The sequence below is a fragment of the Vicugna pacos genome, chromosome 10 (genome assembly GCF_048564905.1).
Source record: "Vicugna pacos chromosome 10, VicPac4, whole genome shotgun sequence".
In the NCBI taxonomy this organism is placed as follows: Eukaryota; Metazoa; Chordata; class Mammalia; order Artiodactyla; family Camelidae; genus Vicugna; species Vicugna pacos.
Genome location: NC_132996.1, coordinates 73482054 through 73507647, shown reverse-complemented (window position 1 = coordinate 73507647; position 25594 = coordinate 73482054). Strand labels below are relative to the sequence as shown.

Genomic DNA, 25594 nt, shown 5'->3' with positions numbered 1-25594 from the left:
GCTCTGGGAGCCCAGTCAGAGAAGGGCCTTGACAACTGGGTTCTGCAGGATGAACAGGAGTCCACAGGGCAGGTCCACCTCTCTGTACTTCCTGTCCAGTGACGGACACCTGCGGCACTGTCTTACTCGGATTTGGCGAGCCCAGTGAGGGTGGTGTTCAGGATGATTTCCTCTGGGGTGGAGGTCAGCTCGTGTCATCGAGGGTGAGAACTCTCCCAATTTAGCTCTCCAGAGACAGTGAAAGAGGAAGCAGTGGGGCAACATGGTGGGGGGGACCTGGGCTCCACCCCCGACCAGCTGAGTGGCCCCGGGCGTGTTACACGCCCTCCTGGACTCCTCTGTGTGAGGGATGTAGGCAGGTGCCTACTGGGTGGGGAGAGGAGATCGCAAGCCTGACTGGGTCAGCCCTCGGCCTCCTGGACCAGAGTCTGTCCCCTTTACGGCGTCTCCCTATGGCGACCGGCACTGTGCCCCAGGACCACGGCGCCCACCCCTCACTGCCCACAGACAGCCCTGACCACCGGGGCTGCCCTGTTCCTGGAGACGTGGGTGAAGACCCAGAGGAGACACAGATGACGGGGGACGGCACCAGGGCATGAGGCATCCGTGTTCGCGTGCCGCTGCGCATGGGGCGCCCTGGCTGAGCCATCTCCCGAGTTTGTGTCCAGGGACATCCAGGTCTGCATCCCCGATCACCTGCTCTCGGGCAAGTCCCCAGCGCAGTGGCGGTAAAGCGGCCCACTCCCGAGCTGCAGGAAGGGCCAACAGCTCTGCGGGGTGGCCGCCGCCTCCAGGGCCGCAGGGACGCCGATCACTCGGCAGATAAGGTCTGTGACGGGCTCTGAGGGGCTGAGGCGGGTGCCCTCCTGGCCCCTCCCAGACAGGTGGGCGCAGCACCAGGCCTGGTCCAGTGGGGCGAGGATGCGGACGCCCGCGCTCCTGTCTGTGGAGGGAGGCGGACTCCCCCTCCTCGGCCGCCCTGCACCCCTCTGCCCTCCAGATGGGCCCTTCCCCTCTTCCCGCCTGCGTTTGGTTTCCAGTTGTGGAGGTATTTTGTTTTATGGGGGGTTTTTTGATTAACTTCGGTAATTTAAAATGTTGCGTTAGGTGTTACTTGTCTCGAGGCCTGAGTTTTCTGACACCCTTTACGTCCTGCCCCCAAGGCGTGAGGGCCACACTCACGTCCCTGCTTGCTCCGTCTCAGAGGTCACCTTGCCCCTGACTCCCTGCATGGCCACCATTCTTGAATCTGTCTCGGGAACCCTTACGCTCTTAGCGGTAACTGAAGGCTCCAGGGAGCTTTTGTTTATGTGGTTTATATCAATACCATATTAGAAAGTGAAACTTAGAAATTTAAAAATAGCTCCACTGTATGTTTATACGTAAATGAAGTGATTTTGTGGAAAACAGGATTTTCCAGAAGACACTGGACGCAGTGTCTCGGATGGCCGTTCGCAGCCGCGATCCGCCTTTGCTCCGCACACCCGGGCCCCTGCGGAGGCAGCTGCAACCCAGGCCTCACACGTGGGGCGCAGGCCCGCTGGGACTGCTGGTGAGGGGCCCCCGTCTGCCTGCTGGCCGTCGGCCTGGCCCATGGCCCCGGGGTGGTGTGGTCCCCCCTACAGGTAGCAGGGCTGTGCTCCAGGTGTGCCCAGCCCGTGTGCACGTGCGGTGTGCGTGTCAGAGGTTGGACCTGGAGAGAGTCAGGCTTGATGTGGGCACCAGACCCCCTTTATGTGACCTCATGCTGTGTGTGTGATGTGAACATGTGTGTGCCACGTGGCGGCCACTGCACATCCCGTGTCTGTGCGAGGCTGTCTGTGTGTGTGTGTGCACGCGTATGCGGGCCCGGCAGCAGGTGGCTCTGCGTGTGGGGGGCGTGTTCCTGGGGGACAGTGGCATTGCAGGGAAAGGCTCCTCGTGGCCATTGCAGGAGATGGCCCCCAGGTCCTGGGGCCACAGACGGGCGTGTGCTGGGCACCGGGCGGCCTGGGCTCCCTGGTCATGGAGGCTGAAGCGTGTGCCTGGTTTCCCCACAGCGTCGAGCTCGCTGGCGTCCCTCAGGCCCTCACCAGGTCCTTCCTGCTCCAGACTCAGTCACCTCTGCTTCCTGAAGGCCTCCCACCTCTGCTCTGGTGCTTCTGAGCTGTCGCGTGTACAGCGTGTGTCCGGCCCGGCTGTGAACACCGGGCTTCTCTGTCCCCTCCCTCCCCACCCCCGTGGCTGGTGGGCTCTCTGCGGGGCTGGAGTGGGCCCTGCCGCAGGACTCGCTGCTTCTTGTCAGGCCTAGCCTTCCATTGGAATCTGCTAAATGGGCCGCCCCAGGCCCTGCCTCCGTGTCCCTCTCTCCCTGTGCTGGCCTCGTGGACCGGGGGTTTGCATGGAGGTCCCACACAGGGCTCCCTGAGCTGCCGGGGGCCGTTCTCATGTGGCCTGGAGGAGAGAAGCAGGGCTGGCAAGACCACAGGGTGGCAGGCGCCAGACTGACCGCCACAGGTGGGGAGCCTGAGGGACACTCTGGGCCATCCTGCCCGCTGCCCTGGTGTGCAGGTTGAGTGCGTGTGCTGGAAGGTGGAGCTGTGACCCCAGGCACCCTGGGTCCCCTTGCCAGACCCAGAGCCAGCTCCTCAGATCAGAAGCCCCGCAGGCAGCCCCACGGCCTAGACACTGGTGTGGGCAGGTGTGGGCGGCCTGGCTGGCATGTCCAGGCTGGGCTCCGAGCCCCTGCAGGATGTCCTTGTCATGCTCAGGCTGGAGGCCCAGGGAGCAAACCTCAATGCCAGGGGGAGGCAAGCCTGGTGTGGGAGCGGGAGCAGCAGGGAGTGGCCCCCACTCCCAGTGCCCCCCTCCGATGGACAGCTCCCCCACGGAGGAGGAGGAGCGGGCTACATCTGGTGCTCTCAGGGAAGAGGACAAAGGGAACACCCGGTGCCCGGGTGGCGTCAGGAAGTGGTGTGTCATCCCCAGCCGGGCTCCCTGTCGGGGACGGGTCCCAGTGGGAGCTTCCGCCTCCTCGGGGCCGGAGCACAGCGACATCGGTGGCCTGGGTGGCAGGCCTGCTCGGGATGGGGCCGCGGAGGCCACGCATGTCCTCCTGTGGGCCCTGTCCCCCGTCGGTGCCAAGCTCCCGTTGATTTGGGAACCCAGTCCCGCCAGGCTCTGGCACTGACCCTTGAGCCACACAGCCACTCAGTGCTGGCCCTCCCCTGGCCTCTGCTGGCAGGGCAGCAGGTCTCGGGTGCAGGGGGTCAGTAGGACGGACGCCCGTCCAGGGCTCGGGCTCCACCGCTGACTGCCGCGCTCCTCCTCGCAGGTCACAGTCACCACCATCGGCTACGGGGACAAGGTGCCCCAGACGTGGGTTGGGAAGACCATCGCCTCCTGCTTCTCCGTCTTCGCCATCTCCTTCTTTGCTCTCCCAGCGGTAGGTGCTCTGTGGTGGGGGCGTCTCCGCGGCTCGTCAGCCTCCTCTAGGCGCGGGGCTGGCAGGGGGCCCTCCGGGAGCAGACCACTCACAAGGGGCACATTCGGACCCCAGCTCACCTGCCGCGGGGCCTCTGGAGGCCCCCTGCCCTCCTGCTCCTGTCCCCGGTGGGTCCTTCGTAGCAGGAGCAGGTGGCGGCCTGCTGTGGTCTCAGGGCGACCCCCGGGCCTCTCACGGCAGATAGCGGGGTGCGGGCCGGGTCATCCGGCCCCAGAGGGTAGGCCTGAGGTGCCCACAGTGGCTGCCACGGGGCAGCAGAGGTGGAATCCATGTGCCTCCTAGGGAGCGGGCGGGCCCGCACTGAGGCCTGGAGGTGGTGGGGGGGCCCTGAGCCAGGTCCTTTCTGGAAGTCACAGGTCCTGAGCACTGAGACCTTCCAGCTCACTCTGTGTGTGTGGAGGGGTGCGGCAGTTATGCGGTGCTGGGCGTGGGTGTGCACTGTGGGTTCCGCGTCACGCAGGCTGTGTCCACGTTTGTGTGTGTGTGTGTGTCATTTATACATGTACCATGTGGGTACACACTGTGTGCATATCTTACATGTGTGCTCCGTGGGGGTCACGCTAACGTGTTGCATGTGTATGTGTGTCTGCACGTGTGTGTGCAGTGTGTCAAGTAGCTCTGGTGTGGTAGGTGTGTGCATGTGGGCGTGTACGTGTGTAAGCGTGTCTGCTTTGATCCCCTCCATGGGCAGGGAGCTCCCTACACGAAGGGCCGGCCCTTTTCCCCGCATGAGCGATCCTGGGTGGCAGCGGTGTCCTGCTCGGGGTGGGGGGAGCTGCATCTGCGGGGCCCGCAGCACTGGGCAGGCCTGGCTTTCCCGAGCCCGCGACCGGGTGCCCAGACCATCTCCCCGACTCCCACGTCCAGGGGACACGTGTCCATGTGGACGCGAGCCCTGCTTTCTGCTCCCCCCAGGGCATCCTCGGCTCCGGCTTCGCCCTGAAGGTCCAGCAGAAGCAGAGGCAGAAACACTTCAACCGGCAGATCCCGGCGGCGGCCTCGCTCATCCAGGTGACGGCTCGGCCCCCGTGGCCTCGTCCGTACATCCGGCCTGTGTCCCCCCAGGGAGACACAAGCTGTCTGGTCTGGGAACTAGGAGCTGCTTACGGACTCTGAGAGCCGCGACTGCGCCCAGGCGCGCCCGCCCGTCCGTCTAGTGGTGCTGGCAGGTGCACAGGGGCGCGGGGAGCCCTCCTCCCCCCACTGAGGCTTCTGTGGACCGTCATGTCCTGTGGGCCGGGCTGGGGGCGAGGAGTCGGCCAGGCCAGTCCTGGATTTGGTGTGGTCTGGCCTCTCCCCTCTCCGTCCTCCTTCTGTGGCTGCGCCGCACTCTGCGTGGGGCCAGTCTGGGAGCGAAGAGTAAGGGGTCCTCGGCGGGCCAAATCCCGGGGTCAGGGCCCCGCTGGTGCAGTGCAGGTGCCTTCTGGGCCGTTCCAGCTCCCACGAGGCTCAGGGCTCGCAGGCGGCTGAGGACCAGGGTTTCTGGCAGGCCGGGCAGCTGCCCTTCACGGGCCCAGGGTTCCGAGTGCCGGCCTTGGTGGTGGGGCTGCGTCTGCCCTGATGCCCCGCACTGCCTGGTGGGGAGCCAGGCTAGTTGACCACCCTCCTCCCCACCAGGCTGATGGACAAGACGGTCCCAGAGGCTCCAGGTTGGGGGGCAGAGGAGGCAGAGACAGAGTGCTGGGGAAAGGAAGGGTCAGAGGCAGGTGAGGAGGCAGGTGGCCCCAAGCCCTGACACTTGGCTCTGGGACCCCAAGCTTCTGGGACTCACTGGAGAACCGGGCAACCCTTTCAGTGCAAATGAAGATGTAGGCACGAGATTCATTCGAGAATCATCACTGAGGGTTTGGTCATTGGCCTGGCCAGGGCTGAGAAGCAGGGATGGGGGGCCAGGAGCAGCGGTGTCATCCTGTGTTGGCCACGGACGTGGGGCCCTCTGCTCAGCAGAGCAGCTGCCGGGTACAGTGTGGACCCCTCGGGACCCAGGGGTGGTCTGGGGTCCCGCCTGTGGCCGCGGCTCAGCCAAGGCCTGCAGCCTGTTCCTCAGGCCCTTTTGGGACCCCCGTCTGGGTGGGAAGGAAGCAGAAGTCAGGCCGTAAGGCTGATGGGCTGGGCCCCTCCCGCTGAGTCTCCTGGGGAGACCAGAGGGCCTCCTGCGGGAGGGGCACGCTGACTCCCCATGGATCTTGTGTGCCGCTCTGGGAATCCGGAGTCGGAACCACAGCCTGGCACCAGTGTCCCCAGGAGGCGGAGGCGGGAGAGGACTGGAGCCAGAGCAGGCGGAGGGCGGGCACGGTGAAGGAAGCGGGGAAGCTCCAGGCCACGTCGCATTTGGGAGCAGGAGACGCGCTGGCCACTGGGGATGGGGACGGTGGCACGTGGGCTCAGGGGGCCGGGCCTGTGGCCTTTCCCTGACTGTCCTGGGAAGTGTGTGGCCCACATCACAGGTGGTGTCACAGCCCGGGGAACCCTGCTGCCTCACCCACTCCCAGGCTCCCACAGCCGGCGGTGCCGAGGCCCTTGGGTTGCGTCCTCATCTGGGCTCAGGGTCTGCCTCCCATCCCACCTCTGCCCACCTGGGCATGGCGCAGCTCCCCTGGTTCCCCTCCTCCAGGCCACTCCCTGCGTGGGAGCGCCATGGGCATCTCTAGAATGGAGCCTTAAGACCTTCACCCCCACCCGTCTGGAGCTCCCCAAACTGTGGGTCCCTGGATCCCACACTCGGGCCTCTGGGAGGAGCTCTGCTTCCTGGACATTGAGTCTACCTTCCGCCAACCCCAGGGGCCCGGCGCCCACTGGGTGGACCCTGGCTGCTGGTTCTGGGCCCACCCCTGCCCTCACTGTGCACGTACTTGCTCTGCACGCCCTGCGGAGAGGCAGGAAACTGGTCACCTTTGCAGATCTAGGGCCGGGCGTGGGGCCAGTCCAGGGGGCACTGGCAGGTGGCGGCAGAACCAGGTGGGCTGGGCTTTGCAGGCACAGGCCTCTGTGGTGTCCAAGCTAGGAGTGACCGTGTGTGAGGCTGCGAGCTGCCCGGCCGAGGAAGGGGCTGAGCCAGGCCGTCCGGGAAGAGGCACAGGCCCTGGGGGGCGGCAGGGAAAGGGCTGGCAGACAGGATGCCCTGTTGTCCCGCCAGGAAGGGCCCGCAGCACCCTGTGAGGCCCTGTCGGTGGCTCAGCAGGTGACAGCCCCTCCCTTCTGCTGGTTTCAGACGGCATGGCGGTGCTACGCAGCCGAGAACCCCGACTCCTCCACCTGGAAAATCTACGTCCGGAAGCCGTCCCGGAGCCACGCTCTGCTCTCTCCCAGCCCCAAGCCCAAGAAGTCTGTCATGGTAACCAGCCGCCGCCCGCCGTCCAGCTGGGGCACTTGTTAGCGAGCGGGGGTCCACGGTGGCCACAGCTCGCGGCCAGGGTTCGACCCTGGCGCTTCAACCCGGTGCAGCCCACGTCGGGGTATCAGCACCACTCCGGGCACTGGAGCAGCACAGCCCGCACTGGGCTCCCGCCATCCCAGCATCCCACGGCTGCGGGCACGTAGGACCGGCTGCGCCAAGGCCAGGGCTGTGGGAGGTCGGAGGAGCCCCTGGACCAGGACGGGCTGGGTTCTGGGAGCTGCTGGGGGAGGCTCTTGAGAGGGCCTCGGCGTTGGGCTTCGTGTGCTGAGCGTGGTGGGCGTCGGGGCACGGACATGGCCTCCTGGCTCAGGAGAGGGTCTGGGCTGGGTCGTGGCGTGAGGGAGTTCAGGCAGCCTGGGGCGAGGGTCTCAGGAACGGAGGGAGGGCCGGCCCTCTCCCTGGCTCGCGCCCACACCGTCCTCGGAGAGGTCCTGCTCTCTCAGTTGCTGGCTGCCCCTGCAGCCTTTGCACCTGCAGTTTGACCTCCCGGAACATTCTCCCAGATTCCAGCATAACCTGCCAGCCCACTTCCTTTAGGTCACCCCCTCAAAGAAGCCTTGGCTGGCCCTCAGCCTGTGCCCCGCCCTGTGCTCTCACGCCCTGGCAGGCCACAGCCCCTGTCACCACCTGCTCTGATGTGTTCCTCTGCATTTATCTGTTTCCTAGTTTTCTGTCCACCTGCCCCCCTGGGACCGCTGTCAGTGTCACACGCTGAGCCCGCCCTGTCTGTGTGTGAGGGGCTGGCCCTGGGTCCCTGGCAGGTGCCCCCAGCCTGCTGGCACAGGTGCTCTGGGCCAGCAGGAGGCCTGGCGGAGGGTACCCAGGGACTGACCACTTACTGTCTGCTGTTTTAGGTAAAGAAAAAAAAGTTCAAACTGGACAAGGACAACGGGGTGAGCCCCGGAGAAAAGATGCCGGTGGTCCCCCACATCACTTGCGACCTTGCATCGGAGGAGCGGAGGCCTGACCACTTCTCGGTGGACGGCTGTGACAATTCTGGTGAGAAACTGTCACATAGGACAAAGGGGTGGGCACAGGGTCTGGATGCTCAGTTCTGATCCACCAGGGCCGGCAGGACCTCTGGGGTGGGCAGATGCCCAGTCCTCCCTGGACCACGTGCTCTCATCCTGTGGGCATCAGGTGTCCTTGCGTTTGCTCCGGCGGACCTGGTGTCACCCGAAGAAGTCCTCTCTGTTCTGTTCTGGGCTCTGGGCTTCTGGGAGCCAGGCCCTGCCTCGGTCCAGCTATGTGGCTGGCGCCCCCAGTCTGGCAGAGAGGAGGTGGCCCGCACACATGCTGACCCCCACTCCAGGTGGAGTGGGGGCGGGGGTCCCGAGTGCCGAGCCAGCCCTGTGTGCCCGCAGCTGTCCCCTTCCTCCTCGCTCCGTGCGTTGTTCTAGCGTTTCTGTGTCTGTCCCTCCCTCCCCTCTTGGGCTTCTTCCCGGAACCTCCCAGAATGTTCCGGCATCCACTAGAGCATCCCAGCCTGCTGGTGGCTGTAAGGACGGTGTCCCTGTCTCAGGTACGGCAGAGGGCGACGAGCTCGTGTTGTTCCTGACCCTGTGTGCTCACGGCGCCGGCACCTGGTCTGCCTGGTGCCAGGTTTGATGTACCCCCCGCATCTGGTCAGTGCTGGCAGGAGGGCAGAAAGCGTCCCTTGAGGCTGGCTGTGGATGCCCCCTGGGAGCTGGGTGTGCGAGACCGCGCCTGAGCACCCAGCCCACTAGGCGTGGTGTCGGGGTGCCCGCCTGTCCCCATCGCCGATGAGCCCCTGGGACGTGCTCCCCTCCTGCCCGCCAGAGTGGGCACAAAGGACAATTGTGCCCACGGCTCCAGATTTGGGGCAGGACCATTGTCGCGATGCAGATGGGGGCTTTCTGCAAATGCTGATGGGCAGGTTGGGCACGGGGAGGAGCGACGTGGCTGCGGGCTGAATACGGAGCAGCCCAAACGATGCGTCCATTCAGCCTGTTGGGTGTTACTAAGTACTTAGCGATGTCTGCGGAATGTTAACGAGCTCCTAGGGCAGAGCAGCGGGCACCCTTTGTGGGCGGCTCCTGCCCGGAGGAGCGCTTCCTTTCCTGCCGACACGATAAGTCAGCCCAGCCCAGAGCTGCCGAGCTGAGCCTGAGCTGTGGGCCTGGGCCCTGGGGACCCAGAGCGGCCCCCGCCCCGGGGTTACCTGAAACCCCCCAGTCCTCCTCGCCCGGAGGCTCTCGGGAGCCCTGGGTGAGAGAGGGGCGCTGACCCCGGGGCGGGGGCCGCCACCGGGAAGGGCCCGCGACCCCAGCGCCCGCACACCGGGTGCCAACAGCCACGCTGGGTTCCACCACCCTGCCGGACCCAGGCGGGAGCCCGAGCCCCGTGTGGGTGTGCAGACGGGGAGTGTGGGGCAGGATCGTCCCCCTGCCAGCGCCTGCCCGCCCACAGCGCCTGCCCCAGGCAGAGACGCTCACCATCCTGTGAGCTCCAGAGCCTTGCTGGTTCCCGGCTGGGTTCGCCGGCGTCAGGCCGGGTCTCACGCTCACGGGGGCGGGTGGTGTGGGCGGCAGGACCCCCGGCCCCCATAGCTTCCCTCTTCTTCCAGATTCTCATCACGCAGTTCCTCGCGCTGCACTGGCTCAGTAGGGGCCGTGGTCGGGCCTGCTCCGCGCTGGGCCCAGGTGAGGCCCCCGGGGCATAGGGAGCGCCCCTCACCACCCAGGGAGGACTGTGGGTGACAGCAAAGGGGCAGAGTGTGTGGGTTTCTGGGGGACAAACACCTGGCTTGGGTTGGTTGGACCTGGGAAGGCTTCTCGGAGGACGTGACACCAGCATTGAGCAGAGCTGGCTGGGGAGGGCGAGGAAGCACCTGGCAAATGGCAGGAGCAGCTTGGACGGAGGTGCTGCGGGGAACAGACCTCTCCACGTCTGCACATATTCGCCGAGTGACCTGGGAGTATCACGTGGTCTCCCCACTTGTAGGGTGGGCAGCGTGGGCTCCCGCACGCGCTCATGCTGTTTTGATCACTGTCCTTCAGAGGACGGAGGCCTCGGACGGGCGTGGTGACCCAGGGCCTGCAGGTGCCGGGCGGGCCAGGCAGCAGAAGGCCACGAAGCAGCTCTGTGCTCTGCCTGGTCCCGGAGGTGGCGTGGATGGAGGAGCGGGCAGGACAGGGCGGCGGGCCGGTCTTGGGCCTGCGTGGGGCTGAGGGGCGAGGAGGTGGGAGGAGAGGGGCCAGAGAGCGGCGGGCAGGTCTGCAGACTCAGGGCTCCGGCGCCAGGGCCGCGGGCTGCGCCGCGTTGGGCATAGTCAGGCTACTGGGTGAAGAGAGGCCGTTCGCTTTGATCACAAAACATTTCAGACAAAAGCTTCAGAGGACGGCACGCCCCAAGCCACGTGCCGCACGGCGGGCGGGACCCGCGTCGAGCGCTTGCGGGCCCGGGCTCGAGCCGGCGCGCTCGCGGGACGCAGGTGGCGCGAAGCAGCCGCGACGCGCAGGCTGGCCGCGTGGTCCCCCGGGCCCCGCGCTGGGCCCGAGCGCCGAGCCCTGCCTCTGCCCCGCCCGCGGGTCTGGAGGCTGCGGGTGCTGGTGCTGCGTTTCCCCCTGTGGCAGCAGGACTGTGTCCTGGGCGCTGCGCCCGGGCTGCGGGCCCTCGTCGCGCCGCCTCCCCCGTCCCCGGGCCTTGCTGCGGGCTGTGGGTCTGGCCTCCGCCCGCTCCTCTGCTGTAGGGCCTGCCGTTGGCTCTGGAGACCTGCTTGGATTTACCCACGATTTGCCAGTTTTCGCCTCTCGGTTTGGCTTTAACTTCCTTCCTCCCGAAGCCCGTGCTTCCTTCAGTGGCAGTCGGGTGGCGACCAGCTCGGGTGTTGTCTGAGATGTTGCTCCTGGATGACGGTTCAGCTGCAGGCTAAGCTGCGCGTTCCCAACGCCCCGCAGGCTGGCCGCCGGCCCCCGCGCGTTGTCCAGTCCTGGACAGTCCTTTGTGGGTGACCCTCCCTTCCTGTCTGGTGACTCCCCGTGCCTTCTCTGTGGCTTTGGCATCCTGGAGTTTCACCGAGTGGATCAGCTGGTGGGTTACCTGTATTTGTTCTGCTCGCAAGTTGTCGTGACTCCCGCATCTGCAGGTGTGTCTTCCGTCGAGCGGAACGTCAGCCCCACGTCGTGCATTGTCGTCTCCCCCAGATGCTCTCATCTCCCCAAAACTCCCACCCAACCTCGCTCTGACCTCCCTGGCTGCCTCCGGGCTGTCCCGTCTCGCCCCGGGTGCTGCTTCCTCGCTCACGTCTGTCTGGTTACAGATTCGCCACACGTGCCACCGTTGAGATCCGTTTCCGTCACCACGTATGTTTTTGTTTCCGTCTGTCTGCACGTGGGGCGGGTCTGCTTGTCCTTGGCACCACGTATGTTCCTCCTGGTTCGCATCACAGCTTCGGATCCTTCAGCCGCTTGAACCCACTTGTTTCATCAGCTCCGTCCTGTGACCCCGTCACCCACAGCTGTCGGAGACTCTGATTCCATTCTCCGTGGCTGCTCTGACGCTCACTTGTGGTGCCTTGCTTCCTCGTGGGTCTGCAGCTTAGGTCGTGATTGGTGGAGGTCCCCTATCCTTGGGGTCCCGTGCACGCTGCCTGAGGGACGCTGCTCCGGCGAGGCTCTCCCTCTGCTGGCCCAGGCGCCCGGGAACCACCCTGGGGCACTTGCGGTGCTGGTGTGTGGATGTGCGATTGTCTAGATGACCCGTGTCACATAAATATGCACCCAGCCTCTCAGAAGGGCGGCCCTGAGCCACGTGCCCCAAGAGGAGACTTGTGACTCACGCTCCGAGAACACGGGCCAAGGCAGGCGAATCTCTTTTTCTCCCCCTTTTGCCAGCACGTGGGTTTGGCTGGCTGGTTTTGTTTTGCTCTGCTCTGCTCTGTGGTTTGAGTCCACCCTCTCACTCTTGGCTGAGCTTTTCGAGGAGCCCAGGCTGAGATGTGGGGTCTCAGCTTCGTGCAGGCTCTTCCTCTCTGGGGGCAGTAAGTCCACCTGTGTCCCCCGGGTGGGCAGCCTGGGACAGCCTGCGTGTCAAAGCCAGCACGCACCTGCTCCACTGCACCTGCTTCCCTCTGGGCCACAGGGACGCCCCTGCCCCACCAGGTGAGCCCTGTTCCTGCGCAGACAGAGGCTTTCTATGGCATCAGGCCTGCTGATTGCCGGACACAGAGGTCCTCCTCTTGTGAAAGATGATCTGTTCCTGACACGGGAGGCTGGGAGCTCCCCATGGGCAGGGGACTGTGATACTCCAGGTTGGAACATCCCTGGGTGCCCCTCGAATCACCTGGAGATTTTACTGCTAACTCAGAGGCCCACCCCTTAGGTTCTGAGTCACAGTGGCCGTGGGGAGGCCCAGGGGTGTGTGTCTGTAACAAGCCCCAGGTTACCCTGAAGCATGTGGCCCGTGCACTAGTGCAGCCCGCAGGTGACATCCTGCCTCTGTGACATCCTGGTCGGCGTCCCACCTTGGTCTCACCTGGGTCAGCGTTTCCTTGTTCAGAACAAGAACAGGGTCCCAGGCACCCTCCTGGCATCTGCCCCTCTGTCCTGGTCTGGGGCGTGATGTCACCCCAGCTCTGGAGAGGACTTTTGATGATAAATTCTGGTGACCATCCAGTCATTCCATGTCACTCCTGCCAGCCTCAGGGTCCTGGGGAAGTGGGCCCTCAGGGTCTTGCAGGCTGAGGACCCGTGATTCCCTGAGTGGTGTCAGGGCACAGTGGGGCAGGGGAAGAGGCTGCCGGGCTCCGTGGACGTGCTCGGAACTCCCGGGTCGGAACCGTCCCGCCGGCCCTTGCCCGAGCCGCTCCCTCCTGTCCCCTCGGCCCCCGTGGCTTCTGTCTCTTTCGGGCCTTCGCCGAGGGTGACGGCGCCGGGTCAGGCTCACTGTGCTCCCCTCCCGTCTGCTGTGTGGCCAGGGGACAGGTTGGCACGTGCGCCTGCCTCAGACCCTCCAGGATTCCTGTCCCCTCTGGGACACAGCCCAGATGCCTCTGGGAGCCTCGCCATCACCTGGCCCGGCCACCTCTGCCCACGAAGGCCCCGTCTGCACCCACAGCCAGGCTCTTCCTCCCAGACGCGTCCGCCTGAAGGTCATCCCACAGAAAGAGCTCCGCGCTCAAATTTCGGATTTGTTTTCTGATTAAAAAAGTGGCACATGCTCATCACAGAGCGTATGAAACCACAGACCCGAGTGGTGAGGAGGAGCAGCCACCTGTCGTCCAGCCGCCCAGGACAGCCGCTGCCGGGTCCTCGACACGCCGCCCCGCCTCCGCAGTTCTGACACCTGCTTCCACCTCAGCTGTGCAGGCTTCTTCCCGCTTGCATCCCTGTCAGGACGTGATTGTTCCCAGTACCATCTGAAGTTCTTGCATTGATCTCTTGCTGTGTCCAGTCAGACGTTTATGCCAGTGCGTCCGGGCTCCTGACTTCCTGCGCTAGTTTGGAAATACAGTGGGCAAGGGTCCCCTGACGTTTCTGATTTTGTTAGAACTAGATTCAGCGTGTTGCTGTTTTGATTGGTGGTGTTCCTGGTTTTTAAGCTCTTTCTCTGTCAAAGAGGAAATAAAATCCCAAATTAGAGAATATTTAGAAAAATAATAACAGAAACACTCCTCATCAGATCCCATAGCATATAAAGTATTTGAAGGATTACTGAGGCATGAATTGTGTATCTAAATATGACTTCAAGGCCCATCGGCAAAAAGGAAAAAATAATGAATAATACAAAAGGAGAAAGAAACCCACAATTAGAGGTGGTGATTTTAATAAAGCTGTCTCAAAAGCGGATAGAACAAGCAGACAGAAAGCAGGAAGGGTACAACCCTGAACGGCACCTCCAGCCAAGCCGACCTAGTTAACACCTAGAGACCTCTCCTCCCAACAGTGGCAGAGAATATGCTGTTTTCAAGTGCGCATGGGACACAGACCAAGACAGACCATGTTCTGAACCATAAAGCAAATCCGATAAACGTAAAATGACTCAAGTGATAGATAAAGAATGTCGTCTAACCACAGTGGAATTAAACTGAAAATCAATAAGAAAAAAATCTCTGGAAAATCCTCAACTATTTGGAACCCAAGTAACATGTTTCAAAACAGCACAGTGTCAGAGAAGAATTCCAGATGAAAACTCGAAAGTGTTTTGAACCGAATGAAAATGAAAACACAGAGTATCAAAATGTGTCGTCTCTGCTGCGGGCAGCACTCAGGGGCCGTGCGGTGTCCCAGCGCGGGCGCGAGAGACATGGTCTCCGTCAGCCTCAGCTTCACCCCCAGAAACGATCACAGATAAGTAGAAACAGGGCAGCCATAAAGATCAGAGGGGAAACAAATGAAACAGAACACACAGAAACAAAATAATTAAACCAAAAGCTGTTTGTTTGTTTGTTTTAAAGACAGTCAGCACAACTGATAACCCTCTGCGCAGACACGTCAGGAGAAAAAGGAGGCGCAGATTATGAGAAATGAGAGCTATGGTGGTGCAGAGTCTACGGATGTGAAAAGGGTCATAAGGGAATACTGTCTACAGTTCTTTAAATTCAGCAGCTTAGATGAAATGGGCAAATTTCTTGAAAGGCGTAAACTACTCAAGAAATAGATAACCTGAGTAGGTCTCTATCTGCTAATAAAATCAAAGTTATAGTTCAGAACATTCCCCCAGACAGCACTGCCGGATCACATGGCCTTACTGGGGAATCCTCCCAAACACTTAAGAAAGAATAAAATCAATTTTAGACACTGTTCTCTAGAAAATTGAAAAGGAGGGAATACTTCCAAATGCATTGTGAGGCCAGCGTTGTCCTGATCTGAAAACCAGCCAAAGATATTATAAGAAAAGAAAGCTACAGGTAAGAATCCCTGATGAACATACACACAAAAAAATTCTAAGCCGAAGTTTAGCAAATCAAATCCAGTAATACATTAAAAGGATCACACATCATGACCAGCTAGGGCTCAGGAATGCAAAGCTATTTTGATATTTTAGAAAATCAGTCAGTTAGCCATATTGACAAATGAAAAAACCATATGATCATCCTAATAGATGCAGGAAAAGAATTCGACAAAATCCAACAGCCATTTTTAAGCAAAGGTTCTCAGCAAATGGAAAGTTAAAAGGAACTTCCTCAACCTGATCAAGATTATCAGCAAAAATTTACAGCTGTAACATACTTAATGAAGAAAGACTAACTGCTTCCCCCTCTACGGTCAGGAACACAACAAGAATCTGCTCTCATCATTTCTAGTTAACACTAAACTGAAGATGCTAGCCAATGGAATAAGGCAAGAAAAAGAAACTTTAGACAGCCAGTTTGGAAAAGAAGTAAAACTGTCTTTATTTGCAGATGACATGGTTATCTATGTAGAAAGTCTGGTGAATGCAGAAGATGACTAGTAGAACTAGTGTGTGAATTTAGCTTTCTGGCAGATAGAAGACTGATAGGCAGAAATCAACTCTGTTTCTGTCCTCAAGCAGGAAATACTCTGAAATTGAAGTTTTAAAAATAGAGTCATATAAAAATATGAAATACTTAGAGGTTAATATGACAAAAGATGTGAGAGCTGTGCATCTCACACTGCTGAGAGGAATTAAAGAATATCCAAATACTTGCAGAGGTGTACCATGTCCATGAATCACAAGCTTCAATATTAAGCTCTACACTCAATGCACTGCCAGGCAAAATCCCAGCAGGTATTTTGTAGAAATTAACAAGCTGGTTCTGAATTCACATGGACATGCATATGACCTAGAACACCGAAACAACTTCGAAAATGAACAAAGTTGGAAGAAAAACACCAGCAGTGTGGCATTAGCATCAAGGTGAGCAAACAGATCAACAGAACAGTGTTGAGAGTGCAGATAAGCCTATATACATTTATGGGCAGCTGACTTTTGATGAAGGTGCAAGGCCAATCTGGTGGAGAAAGGATAGTCTTTGAACAAAGAGTGCTGGAACAACTGGACATCCACATGCCAAAAACCCAACTTCCATCTACCTCTCACATCACAGACAAAAATTAACTCAGAATTTATCATAGACTTCAATGTAAAGCCTGAAACTTTTAGAAGAAAACACAGTGGAAAACATCTTTGTGATCTGAGCTAAAGACTTTAGACATGACACCAGAAGGAAAAGCCACAATCAGAACAACATGACTGAACTTACCAAAGTCACAACCTTCACTTTGAGAGACACTATTAAGAGAACGAAAAGACAAACCAGAGATTGGGAGAAAATGTTTTCAAACCACACAGCTGACAAAGGACTTGTATCCAGAATATATGAGGGACACTTAACGACTGAGCAACAAGAAAAGAAAGAAAAATGGGCAAAAGGTTCGAACAGACACTTCATCTAAGAAGATACACAGGCAAGCACATAAAAAGATACTCAGCATCATTAGGTTTTAGAGAAATGCCAACTAAAACCATGGTGAGATGCTGCCACACAGTTAACATACAGGCTGAAGTTAAGAAGACTGGCCACACCGAGGGCTGGTGGAGAAACTGGAACTCTCATGCTCTGGCAGGAATGAGAAATTGCTTTGGAAAACCATTTGGCAGTTTCCCAAAATGTTAAATACATACTTGCCCTATGATGCAGTCGTTCTGTGTTTGTCCAGGAGAAATAAGAGCAGACACACGTACCAACCCACGAACGGGGTGTGTTCACAGCAGTTTTATGAAGACTGGACACAACCCCAATGCCCGTCAGCATTTGCATATTTTTTAAGTCCATGCAATGGGCATCACTCAGAAGTGAGGCGTTAACAGCCCAGATGAACCTCACAGTGATGCTGATGAGGGAAAGAAGCCAGACAGGAAAAGAGCACATGAAACTCAAGAAAATGCAGACAAATCCAGAGAAATAAGAAGATCAGTGGTTAACTTGGGACAAGGGTGAGGGGCACAGGGACAGTGCTGGGAGGAGGGGTACAGGTGGGGACAAGGAACCTTTGGGGGGTGATGGCCATGTTCAGCACACGTTAAATCATATGCATCAAACATGCAGTTGGCCATATGTCTGTTATGCCTTAATGGGAAAATATATAACATAAAAATATTTCTCATAACAAAAAAATACCAAAATTAATTTTTCAAAGATTCCCTGGGGAAAGCAGTGGCCACTCATATCACAGATGTGGGGCTAATTTCATCAATATATTACAAAGCTCTTTTGAATCATGAAGACAAAAGGATAAAAGATACAGAAACAGTTCTCAGAAATGGAAATACCAGTGATTCTTAAGGGTCAAAAGATGCTTAGAACCTCGATTATGGTTAAAATAAATGCAAACCAAAGCAATGGGATTTTTGAACTTACCTGACTATTGAAGAGTTTGATAATACTATGTGGGCGAGTGTACAGGGAAACTCTCAACCTCAGTCACTGATGTTGGGAGAATAAGTTGATACAACCTCAGTGGAAATGAAAGATGCATATGCCCTTTGACCCTTCCAGAAACACATTCTGCACTGATGTTGCACATCTGCAAAGGGATCCCTTGCTAGGATACTGAGTTCTGCAGCTGTGAAATAGCAAAGGACAGCAGACCGCAGACATGCCCATCAGTGGAGGTCTGCTCAAAGAACGTGTCGGGCACCCCTTAAACAGTCGTTAAACCTGGGACGCTGTGCTCAGTGCTGGCGGAAGACGCCCCTGATATCTGACCCCAGAGGTCACAGGGCCTCGGCTGCCGAGGAGGAGGGCCTCCGTGCGCTTCTGCGTGCAGACACGGTGCCTTGTGAAAGGGAGCCCGCCCTTTGCTGTGTCCCGGGAGGGTCTGAAGAACACCGCAAGTGTCTTCTCTTCCAAGATGAAGTATTACAGCTGAGTTGTAAAACCACCTGGGCCTGGTACGTGGCTTAAAGGAGACCGTCAGCCTCCTCTTAGTCTGATTTATAGTTCTTTGTTCTAAATACACGTGCTGCGTCTTCTGGGTAATTTACTCACTGCTACTTAACTTCTCGAGGGGTTCATCTATGTGGTCGCTCGGTAGCAACGAATTTTCCCTTTTAGTGACTCGGTGTCCTCTGTGTCTCTCACCTCTTCCCCCTTGCCTGAGCGCTCACCCTTTCACTCTCTTTGTCCTAATCACGTTCCTGACAGAGCTACTATTTTATTTATTACACTTTTCTCATCTCATCAGGGAACTACCTTTTCACCGTTTTTGTTTTCTGTTTCACCAACTTGGGCTTTTGTATCCGTTCATTCCCTCTTCCTGGTTAACTTGATTAAGTTTTAACTTCATAAAGAGTAGTAGTATGATTATTTAAAGCCTTTCTTCTAAAAAGCATGTTAAAGGTTATAAATTTTCCTCTGACTGCAGCATTAGCCACGACACGTAGATCTTACAATGAAACATGTTCCTTTCCATTGCTTTCTTGGTAGTTTTTGTTTTGTGTTTTGATTTTCCTTTTGATCTAGAGTTCTTTTAAGAAATGTTTCCTTAATTTTTAAGTAGTACATTTTTGTCACTGTTATTTATTACTAACTTAACAGACTTACAGCAAGAGGGTGTGGCCTGTGAACTCTCTACTTTTTTTGATGAAGTTTTTTGTGTCCAAGTACAAAAATAAAATCATTGCTTTTGTAAATGTTCCATGGACCTGAGTTCAGGAGATAAATTTTCTATTTGTAGGACACAGACTTTTACTTGTACACCCAGGTGAAGTGTATGTGGGGAGGGGTTATGCGTCCACATGTGTGTGCGTGCGTATGCACATGCACCCCTCCTGAGCTCTGCGTCCCTCGACCTGCCCCAGCCCTCCGGCTGTTAGTGCTTCCTAATATAACACATCTGCTGCCAGATTCTGAAACAGGAAAATTAAATCCTTCCTTTATAATTATGTTTTCAGAAGCTGAGTGGCAGATCCTTGGAGTGGCTGGGAGCACAGCCCGACGGTCACCCTCCCTGGGGTCGGAGCCCGGCTCTGCCTCTTTCTCCCTGGTGATGCTAGACAAACTACTGCCTTCTCTGTGCCCCAGCTTCTGTCCCCACATCAGGAGCCTAACAGGGCCGCTCCCAGTGTCGCTGTGTCGACCGGGTCAGTTAACATGTGCCAGTGCTCACCCAGAGCCTGTCTGCTGCCAGCACCCTGGTGTCTCTGGCTCCTGCGCTGAACCTCTTTACCCTCCTCTGCCAAACAGCCCCCACTCCACCCGGCTCCCCAGGCCACAAATCTTGGGGCTGATCTTTCTTAAAATGTTATTACCTTACAATACACATATAACTCTATAGATGTGTGTAATGCGTATGTTTTTGTGCAGTCCTTTTTTTTTTCACATTTGCTTGATTCCGTCACTTCTGCGACCTACGTTACCAATCCAGGAGTTACCCCTGAGTTCTTCCCAGTGCTCCCAGCAGACGATGACCAGGTGTGCACAATCCAGTGGGGGTTCATCATTCATCTCCAGCACGTGGGATCTCAGCACACCTGCTTCTCTGCCTCTTGCCTTTCCCCTTCCTCCCTCCAGAGGTTCGGGAGCAGTTCATTCTGGAATTCAGATCTCTCCTGCATTCCCCAGGGTGTCCACGCGCCAAGATGCTCTCTGTTGCCGCGCACCCGTCTTGCTTCAGGTTTTGGCCAGTTTTCTAAAACCTCCCTTGAGCCCTCCTTCCCGGCAGACAGGCACCGCAGTCCCCTCTCACCTGCGGCTCCTCTTTCCACGGTTTCCAGTTACCTGCGGCCAACCATGGGCCAAACGTGTCCAGAAATAAACAATCTGTAAGCTTCAAATCGCGTGCCGGTCTGAGTGGTGTGGCGAAGCCCTGTGCTGCCCCGCCCTGTCCCCCACGCGTGAGTCATCCCTTTGCCGACGCGTCCCGCCCGTCGGTGACTTAGTAGCTGTGGGGGTTGTCAGATCAACGGTTGTGTATTGAGGTGCTTATATTCAGGGGCCCCAGAGAGCCAGAGCAGTGTGCTGGCCGTTGCGATCTGCCAGAGGGAAGCTGTTAAGCGCTTCCTTCAAGTGAAGAGGCGAGAGTCCTCGACGTGTCAAGGAAAGGACAGCGCCGTATGCCGCGGCGGCGGAGCGCAGCGGGAGGAACGCCCCTCCTGTCGTGAGACTGTGAAGGAGAAAGAGAACGTCGTGCTGGCCCCGCGGCTACCGCGCCGGCTGCAGGCGTGCCGGCCACGGCCCCGACACGTGCTCGGGAGGGGACAGGCGTTCACTTTGTACAACAAAGTATTTTGAGTGAGAGCACATTCACGCAGCTTTTTTTGCAGTATATTGTTCGTTGTTGTTATTGTCCGTTTCCTACTGTGCCTAACTTACACATTCAGCTTTACCTAAATTGTGGTATAATTTAAATAGAACTTAGAATATAAACTGTAGGCGTGTGCGTAGGGAAGAAGCGTTTGGCACTTTGCATGGTCTCAGGCATCCCCTGGGGGCCTTGGGAGGCGCCCCGTGGACGAGGCAGGGCCCCCGTCCTCTTGTTTGGTGGTAATTTCCGGGGTGAACCAGTTTGCTGGGGCTGCCGGAACGAGGAGCTGGGCTGTGTGGCCCGAGTGGCAGGAGCTGATCTGGTGGTTCTGGAGGCCGGGACGTTGAGGGCAAGGCGTCGGCGGGGCGGTGTCTCCCGACGCCTCCGTCCCCGGCGGGTGCTCGGCCACCCTCTCGCCGGGCACTCGTGGGGTCTTCCCCCTGCGTGTGTGCGCCTGCTTGTCTGTATGCCCGAACTTCGTCTCCTCGTAAGGACGCCAGTCACACTGGGTTAGGGCCCACCCGAGAGCCTCGTGCCGCGGGATCACCCCTGTAGGCGCCGGCTCCAAGCACGGTCACACTCTGGGCTCCTGGAGTTTGGAGCTTCAGCATGTGAATTCTGGGCGCTGCCGGGGGCGTCCTCAAGCACATCCCAGCCTGCCGTCGCCGCGGAGCCGGGGGGCAGCACCGCGGGTGCTTGGGGCAGAGCGTCTCCGCTGAGGGCCTCGTGTGCTTCGTAGGCGGTTCAGCGGCACGTACGCGCTGTGGCTGTGCCCTGGGGGCAAGACCGCCCCCACTGAGAAGCACCGAGATACCTCGGAGTTTTAGGGGCAGCTTCCAACTGTTTCTTTGGAAATAATTCTTAATTACAGAAAAGCTGAGAGAATAAGGACGAGATACAAAACACTCATACGCCCTCCGCTAAGATCCCGGCCACTGGTTGCCGGCACCGTGCCCGGTTCATTTGACCCTTTGCACCCCCTTCCGTGTGTGTGTTCACGCGACGCTTTTTTCTGAACCATGTGTGGGTCCGCGGCATGCGCTGCAGCCCTTTGCCCCAGACGCTGTGAAACGTCCTCCTTTGAACCTGGAGCACGAGGATCGAGCCCCGCGCCTAAGCACGGTGCAGCCTTCCGCCGTGTCCCAGCCTCCCAGGTGACGTGGCCGTGTCCTTCGCGGCGTGTTCTCCTGCCAGTGCAGGGTCCAGGCTGGGGGGCGTCTCTTCAGCCGCCTTTAACCTGGAGAACTTCCAGTTTGTCTTTTCTGCCGTCGGCACTCTTGAAGGGCAGAGTCTCGCCGCTTCTTGGGGGAGTTGCCTGACGCTTCCTCGCGGTTAGATCGGGTGACGCATCCCCATCTCCAGTACGTCACAGGTGACATGGTGCCTCGTCCCCGAGGCGCACGATGGCATCTCCCTCTAACCGACGGTGGTACTTTAAGCGCCCAGTTGAAACACTGTCCAGTTGTTCCTCTGAACGTTTACACTACTTTGCTGTGTAACCAATAAACAGTCTGGGGGAGATACTCTGAGGCAATGCAAATAATCCTGCTCCTTATCAAAAAACGCCTCCCGGACTCAGAGGCTTTCTGGAACCAGCTCTATCATGGTGATTGCAAAATGCTGGTGTGCCAGCTCCACCACCCCTTCCACCAAAGTGCTGGGGAAAAACACTGGCCAGCCAGAACGGCATTCCAGGAGAAAGCACCTCAGCATCCTACTGGAAGGAAGAGCCTGCTTCTCTTCCACATGTTTGCTTCTGTGACACGTGCGACGGGCTCCTCTTCCTTGATGTAATCCGCCTAGCACTCACTCAGCTGGCTTTGTGCATCAACAGTTCCTTTACTCTAGACTGCGGAGTAGAACCCCATGGCCCTGACGGGCCACAGGTGTCTAGCCAGTCACTCGCAGAAGGACATGTGGGTTGTTTCTGGTCTGGGGCAATGACAGGTGGTGGTTGGCTGCATAATGGCCCCTGAAATATGCAGTTCCAGTTTCTAGGACCCGTGACTGTCATCTCACACGGCAAAGGAGATGCTGCCGATGTGCTTAAGCTAAGGAGAGGCGACCCTGGGTTATCTGGGTGGGCCCGACGCCATCATCAGTGTCCTTCCTCCCAAGGAGGCAGGGGGAGATGGGACCGTAGAAGAGGACGGTAGCACGACACTGGAAGCAGGGGAGGAAATGCAGTGTGCGGTGGGGAGGGGGCCACCACTGAGGAATGCAGGTGGCTCCCAGTAGAAAAGGCAAGGAAGCGGGTGCTCCCTGGGACCTCCGCAAGGAATCACCTGCTGGCAATCTTCAGTCCCATTAGGTTAACTTCAGACTTCCGGCCTCAAGAACTGTGAGAGGAAACTGGTGTTGCTTTAAGCCACTGTCTGGCTGCCCTGTTACAGCAGTGACAGGAGACTAACACACAGAGAAAGCTGCTCTCAACCTCCACGCGCAGGCTCTTGTGTGAAGGAACGTTTTCATTTCCCGGGGACAAAGCCCCAGAGTGTGACCGCTCAGTTGTCTGGCAGATGCAGATTCAGTTTACTTGAGAAGCAGCGAAACTGTCTCCAAGTGGCTCTACCATTTTATGTCCCCTCCAGCGGTGCATGAGCCATCCGGTTTCTCGGTGTCCTTGCCAGCACCTGCTGTTGACACCGGTTTTCATTTGACCTCTTCGCGTTGGTGTGTAGCAGGACCTCGTTGTGGTTTTGATTTGCATTTCCCAGTGGCTAGTGACACCGAACATCCTTCCATGTGCTTGTCTGCCGTTTGTATAACCTATTCAGTGAGACCTTTATTCGTGTCATTTGCCCATCTCCTAACTGGCTTGTGTTCTGAGCGTGGAGTTTTGAGACGTCTCTCTGTGTTCTAGATACCAGTCCTAAGCCAGGCGTGCGCCTTGCAGACGTCCTCGGCCAGTCCGCAGCTTTCCTTTCCACCCTCCTAACAGGTTCCTTTTCATTTTGATGAAGTCCAGTTTGTCCTTTTTATGGACTGTACTTCAACGTTAGGTCTAAGAACTCTTTGCTAACCCTAGAGCTGGAATATTTTCTCCAATACTTTTTCTGATGACAGCCTTGTTTCTACATAACCCTTGCACTGTACAGTTCATCCCTTTTAAATGTACACTTCCATCGTTTGCAGTATGCTCCCAGAGCTGTGCCACCATTGCCGCAGTCCACTTCTGGGCAGTCTCATCACCCCCAAAAGAAGCCCAGAATACCCTTCCAGCATCACCTCCCAATGCCCCGTTCCCTCATCTTAAGCCCTAGGCAACATCTAATCTGCTTTCTGTCTCAATGGATTTGCCCATCCTGGACACTTCATAAAAGTGAAATCATACAATACACGGTCCTTTGGGGCTGGCTTCCTTCACTTAGCATAATGTTTTCAAGATTCACCCATGGTGTAGTGTGTAGAAGTCCTTCATTTCTTTCTGTAGCTGAATAATATTCCGTCGTTTGGATATGCCACATTTCACTCATCCATTCACTAGTTAACAGGCACTTAGGCTGCCTCCACCGCGTGAGTGTTAGGAATACTGCATCTGTGAATGCTAACGGACAACTTTGGGGGTGGACATGTGATCTCCTTTCTTTGGGGTAAGTATATAGGAGAGAAACGTGAGTCAAATTAGAGCCATGTTTGATTTTTTTTTTTTTGGAAACTAGCAGACTGCTTTCCAAAGCGAGCGTGTCATTGTGCACCCCCGCCAGCAGAGCATGCACGCTGCACGGTTTCTGCATACCCTCACCAGCACTTGTTGTTATCTGCCTTTCAAAATTCACGTTTACAGCCCTCTTAGTACGTGTTAACCGGACTCTCACTGTGGCTCTGGTTAGCGTCTCCACGACCGAGGGTGACGGGACTCTTGAAGTGCGCTTGATTGGCCACTCGTGTGTCTCTTTTTGAAGAAATGACTATTCGGATCCTTCATTCATTTTTTAAAATTGGGGTTTTGGGGGGGTTGATTTGTACAAGTCCTTCATACATTCTAGCCACAAGCCCCTTATCTGATACGTGATTTGCCGATACCATCTCCCATGTGGGTTTTCTTTTCACTTTATGCCCTTTGAAGCACAGAAGCTTTTAATTTTGATAAAGTCCAATACATCTATCTGTTCCTCCTTCTGTTGCCTGTGCTGTTGATGCATTTTAGAAAGCACTGCAAAACCAAGGTTGTGAAGATGTACCTTTATGTGCTCTTCTGAGAGCACTAGCTAGCTCTAGCTGTTATGTTTACGTCTCTCTGATCCATCCTGAGTTACTTTTTGTATATGGTGTGAGGGAGGGGTCCAGCTTTACTTTTTCATGTTGTTCTAGCACCATTTGTTCAGAAAACTATTCTTATTCCGTTGAGTCCTCTTGGCACCCTTGTCAAAAATCAACTGCGTGGACAGAACGCTTTATTGTGTAAACTCTCATCCTATTCCATGATCTGTGTCTTACCCCAATACCACACTGTCCTGAACACTTTTACTCTGCAGTAAGTTTTGAAATTGGGAAGCATAAGTCCTCCAGCTTCATTCTTTTTCAAAATTGTTTTGGCCAGTCTGGGCCATTTGAATTTCTGTATGACTTTTAGAATGAGCCTGTCAATTTCTGTAAGGAAGAGATCTGGGATTCTGGTAAGGATTATGCTCACTCTGTAGATCAGTTTGGGGAGCACTGCCATCTTGACGATATTGTCTTCCATCCCATGAGCACGGAATGCCTTTTATTTATTTAGATATTTTCTTTCAGTGATGTTTTGTGGTTTTCAGAGTATATGTTTTGCGTTTCCTAATTGTACTCCTGAATATTTTTCTTCCTTTACTGTGGTAAAGTACATATAAAATTTACCATTTTAGCCATTTTAAGTGTACATATCTGTAGCATTAAGTACATTCATACTGTTGTGCTTTGTGTCATGTTTTCTTAATTTCATTTTCTGATTTTTTGGTTTAAAGTGTGTTGGAATACAATAGGTACTGATTTTGCAGGCTTGTTAAACTCATTTTTTAGTTATAATAGTTTTTAGTGGATTCCTTGAGATTTTCTGTATATAAAATCATGTCATCACTGAAAAGAGCTAGTTTTACTTCTTTCTTTCTGAACTGGATGCCATTTATTTCTCTTTCTTGCCTAATTGTCATGGACAGAACCTCCAACACAATGCTGAATAGCAGTGGTCAGAGCAGATATCTTGGTCTTATTCTTGACCTGGAAAACGAAAGCATTTTGTCTTCCACCATTAAGTGTGAAGTTAGCTGTGGTTTTTAAATAGATGCCCGTTATCAGGCTGAGGAGGTTCCTTTCTGTTCCTGGTATATTGAATGCTTTTTTCTCATCATGAAAGGCTGTTGAATTTTATCAAAAGCTTTTTTCTGTGTCTTCTCTTCTACTGATAATCATGTAGTTTTAGGCCTTTCTTGCTATGGTGCACTAGACTCATCGATTTTCAGGTGTTAATCCAGCCTTGCATTACCAGAACCAATTCCCCTCGGTCGT

The 25594-nt window shown here is 56.3% G+C and overlaps 1 protein-coding gene across 2 annotated transcripts in view; it reads left to right on the top strand.

Moving 5' to 3' along the window:
- The window catches only part of KCNQ1 (potassium voltage-gated channel subfamily Q member 1), a 319441-nt gene that overhangs the window by 92583 nt on the left and 201264 nt on the right, over positions 1 to 25594 (top strand). For both annotated transcript variants that reach the window (XM_072970536.1, XM_072970535.1), the window contains exons 7-10: positions 3314 to 3424; positions 4400 to 4495; positions 6696 to 6818; positions 7736 to 7880. In XM_072970536.1, the coding sequence (XP_072826637.1) occupies positions 3314 to 3424; positions 4400 to 4495; positions 6696 to 6818; positions 7736 to 7880 (475 nt within the window). The remainder of the gene's footprint in view (positions 1 to 3313; positions 3425 to 4399; positions 4496 to 6695; positions 6819 to 7735; positions 7881 to 25594) is intronic.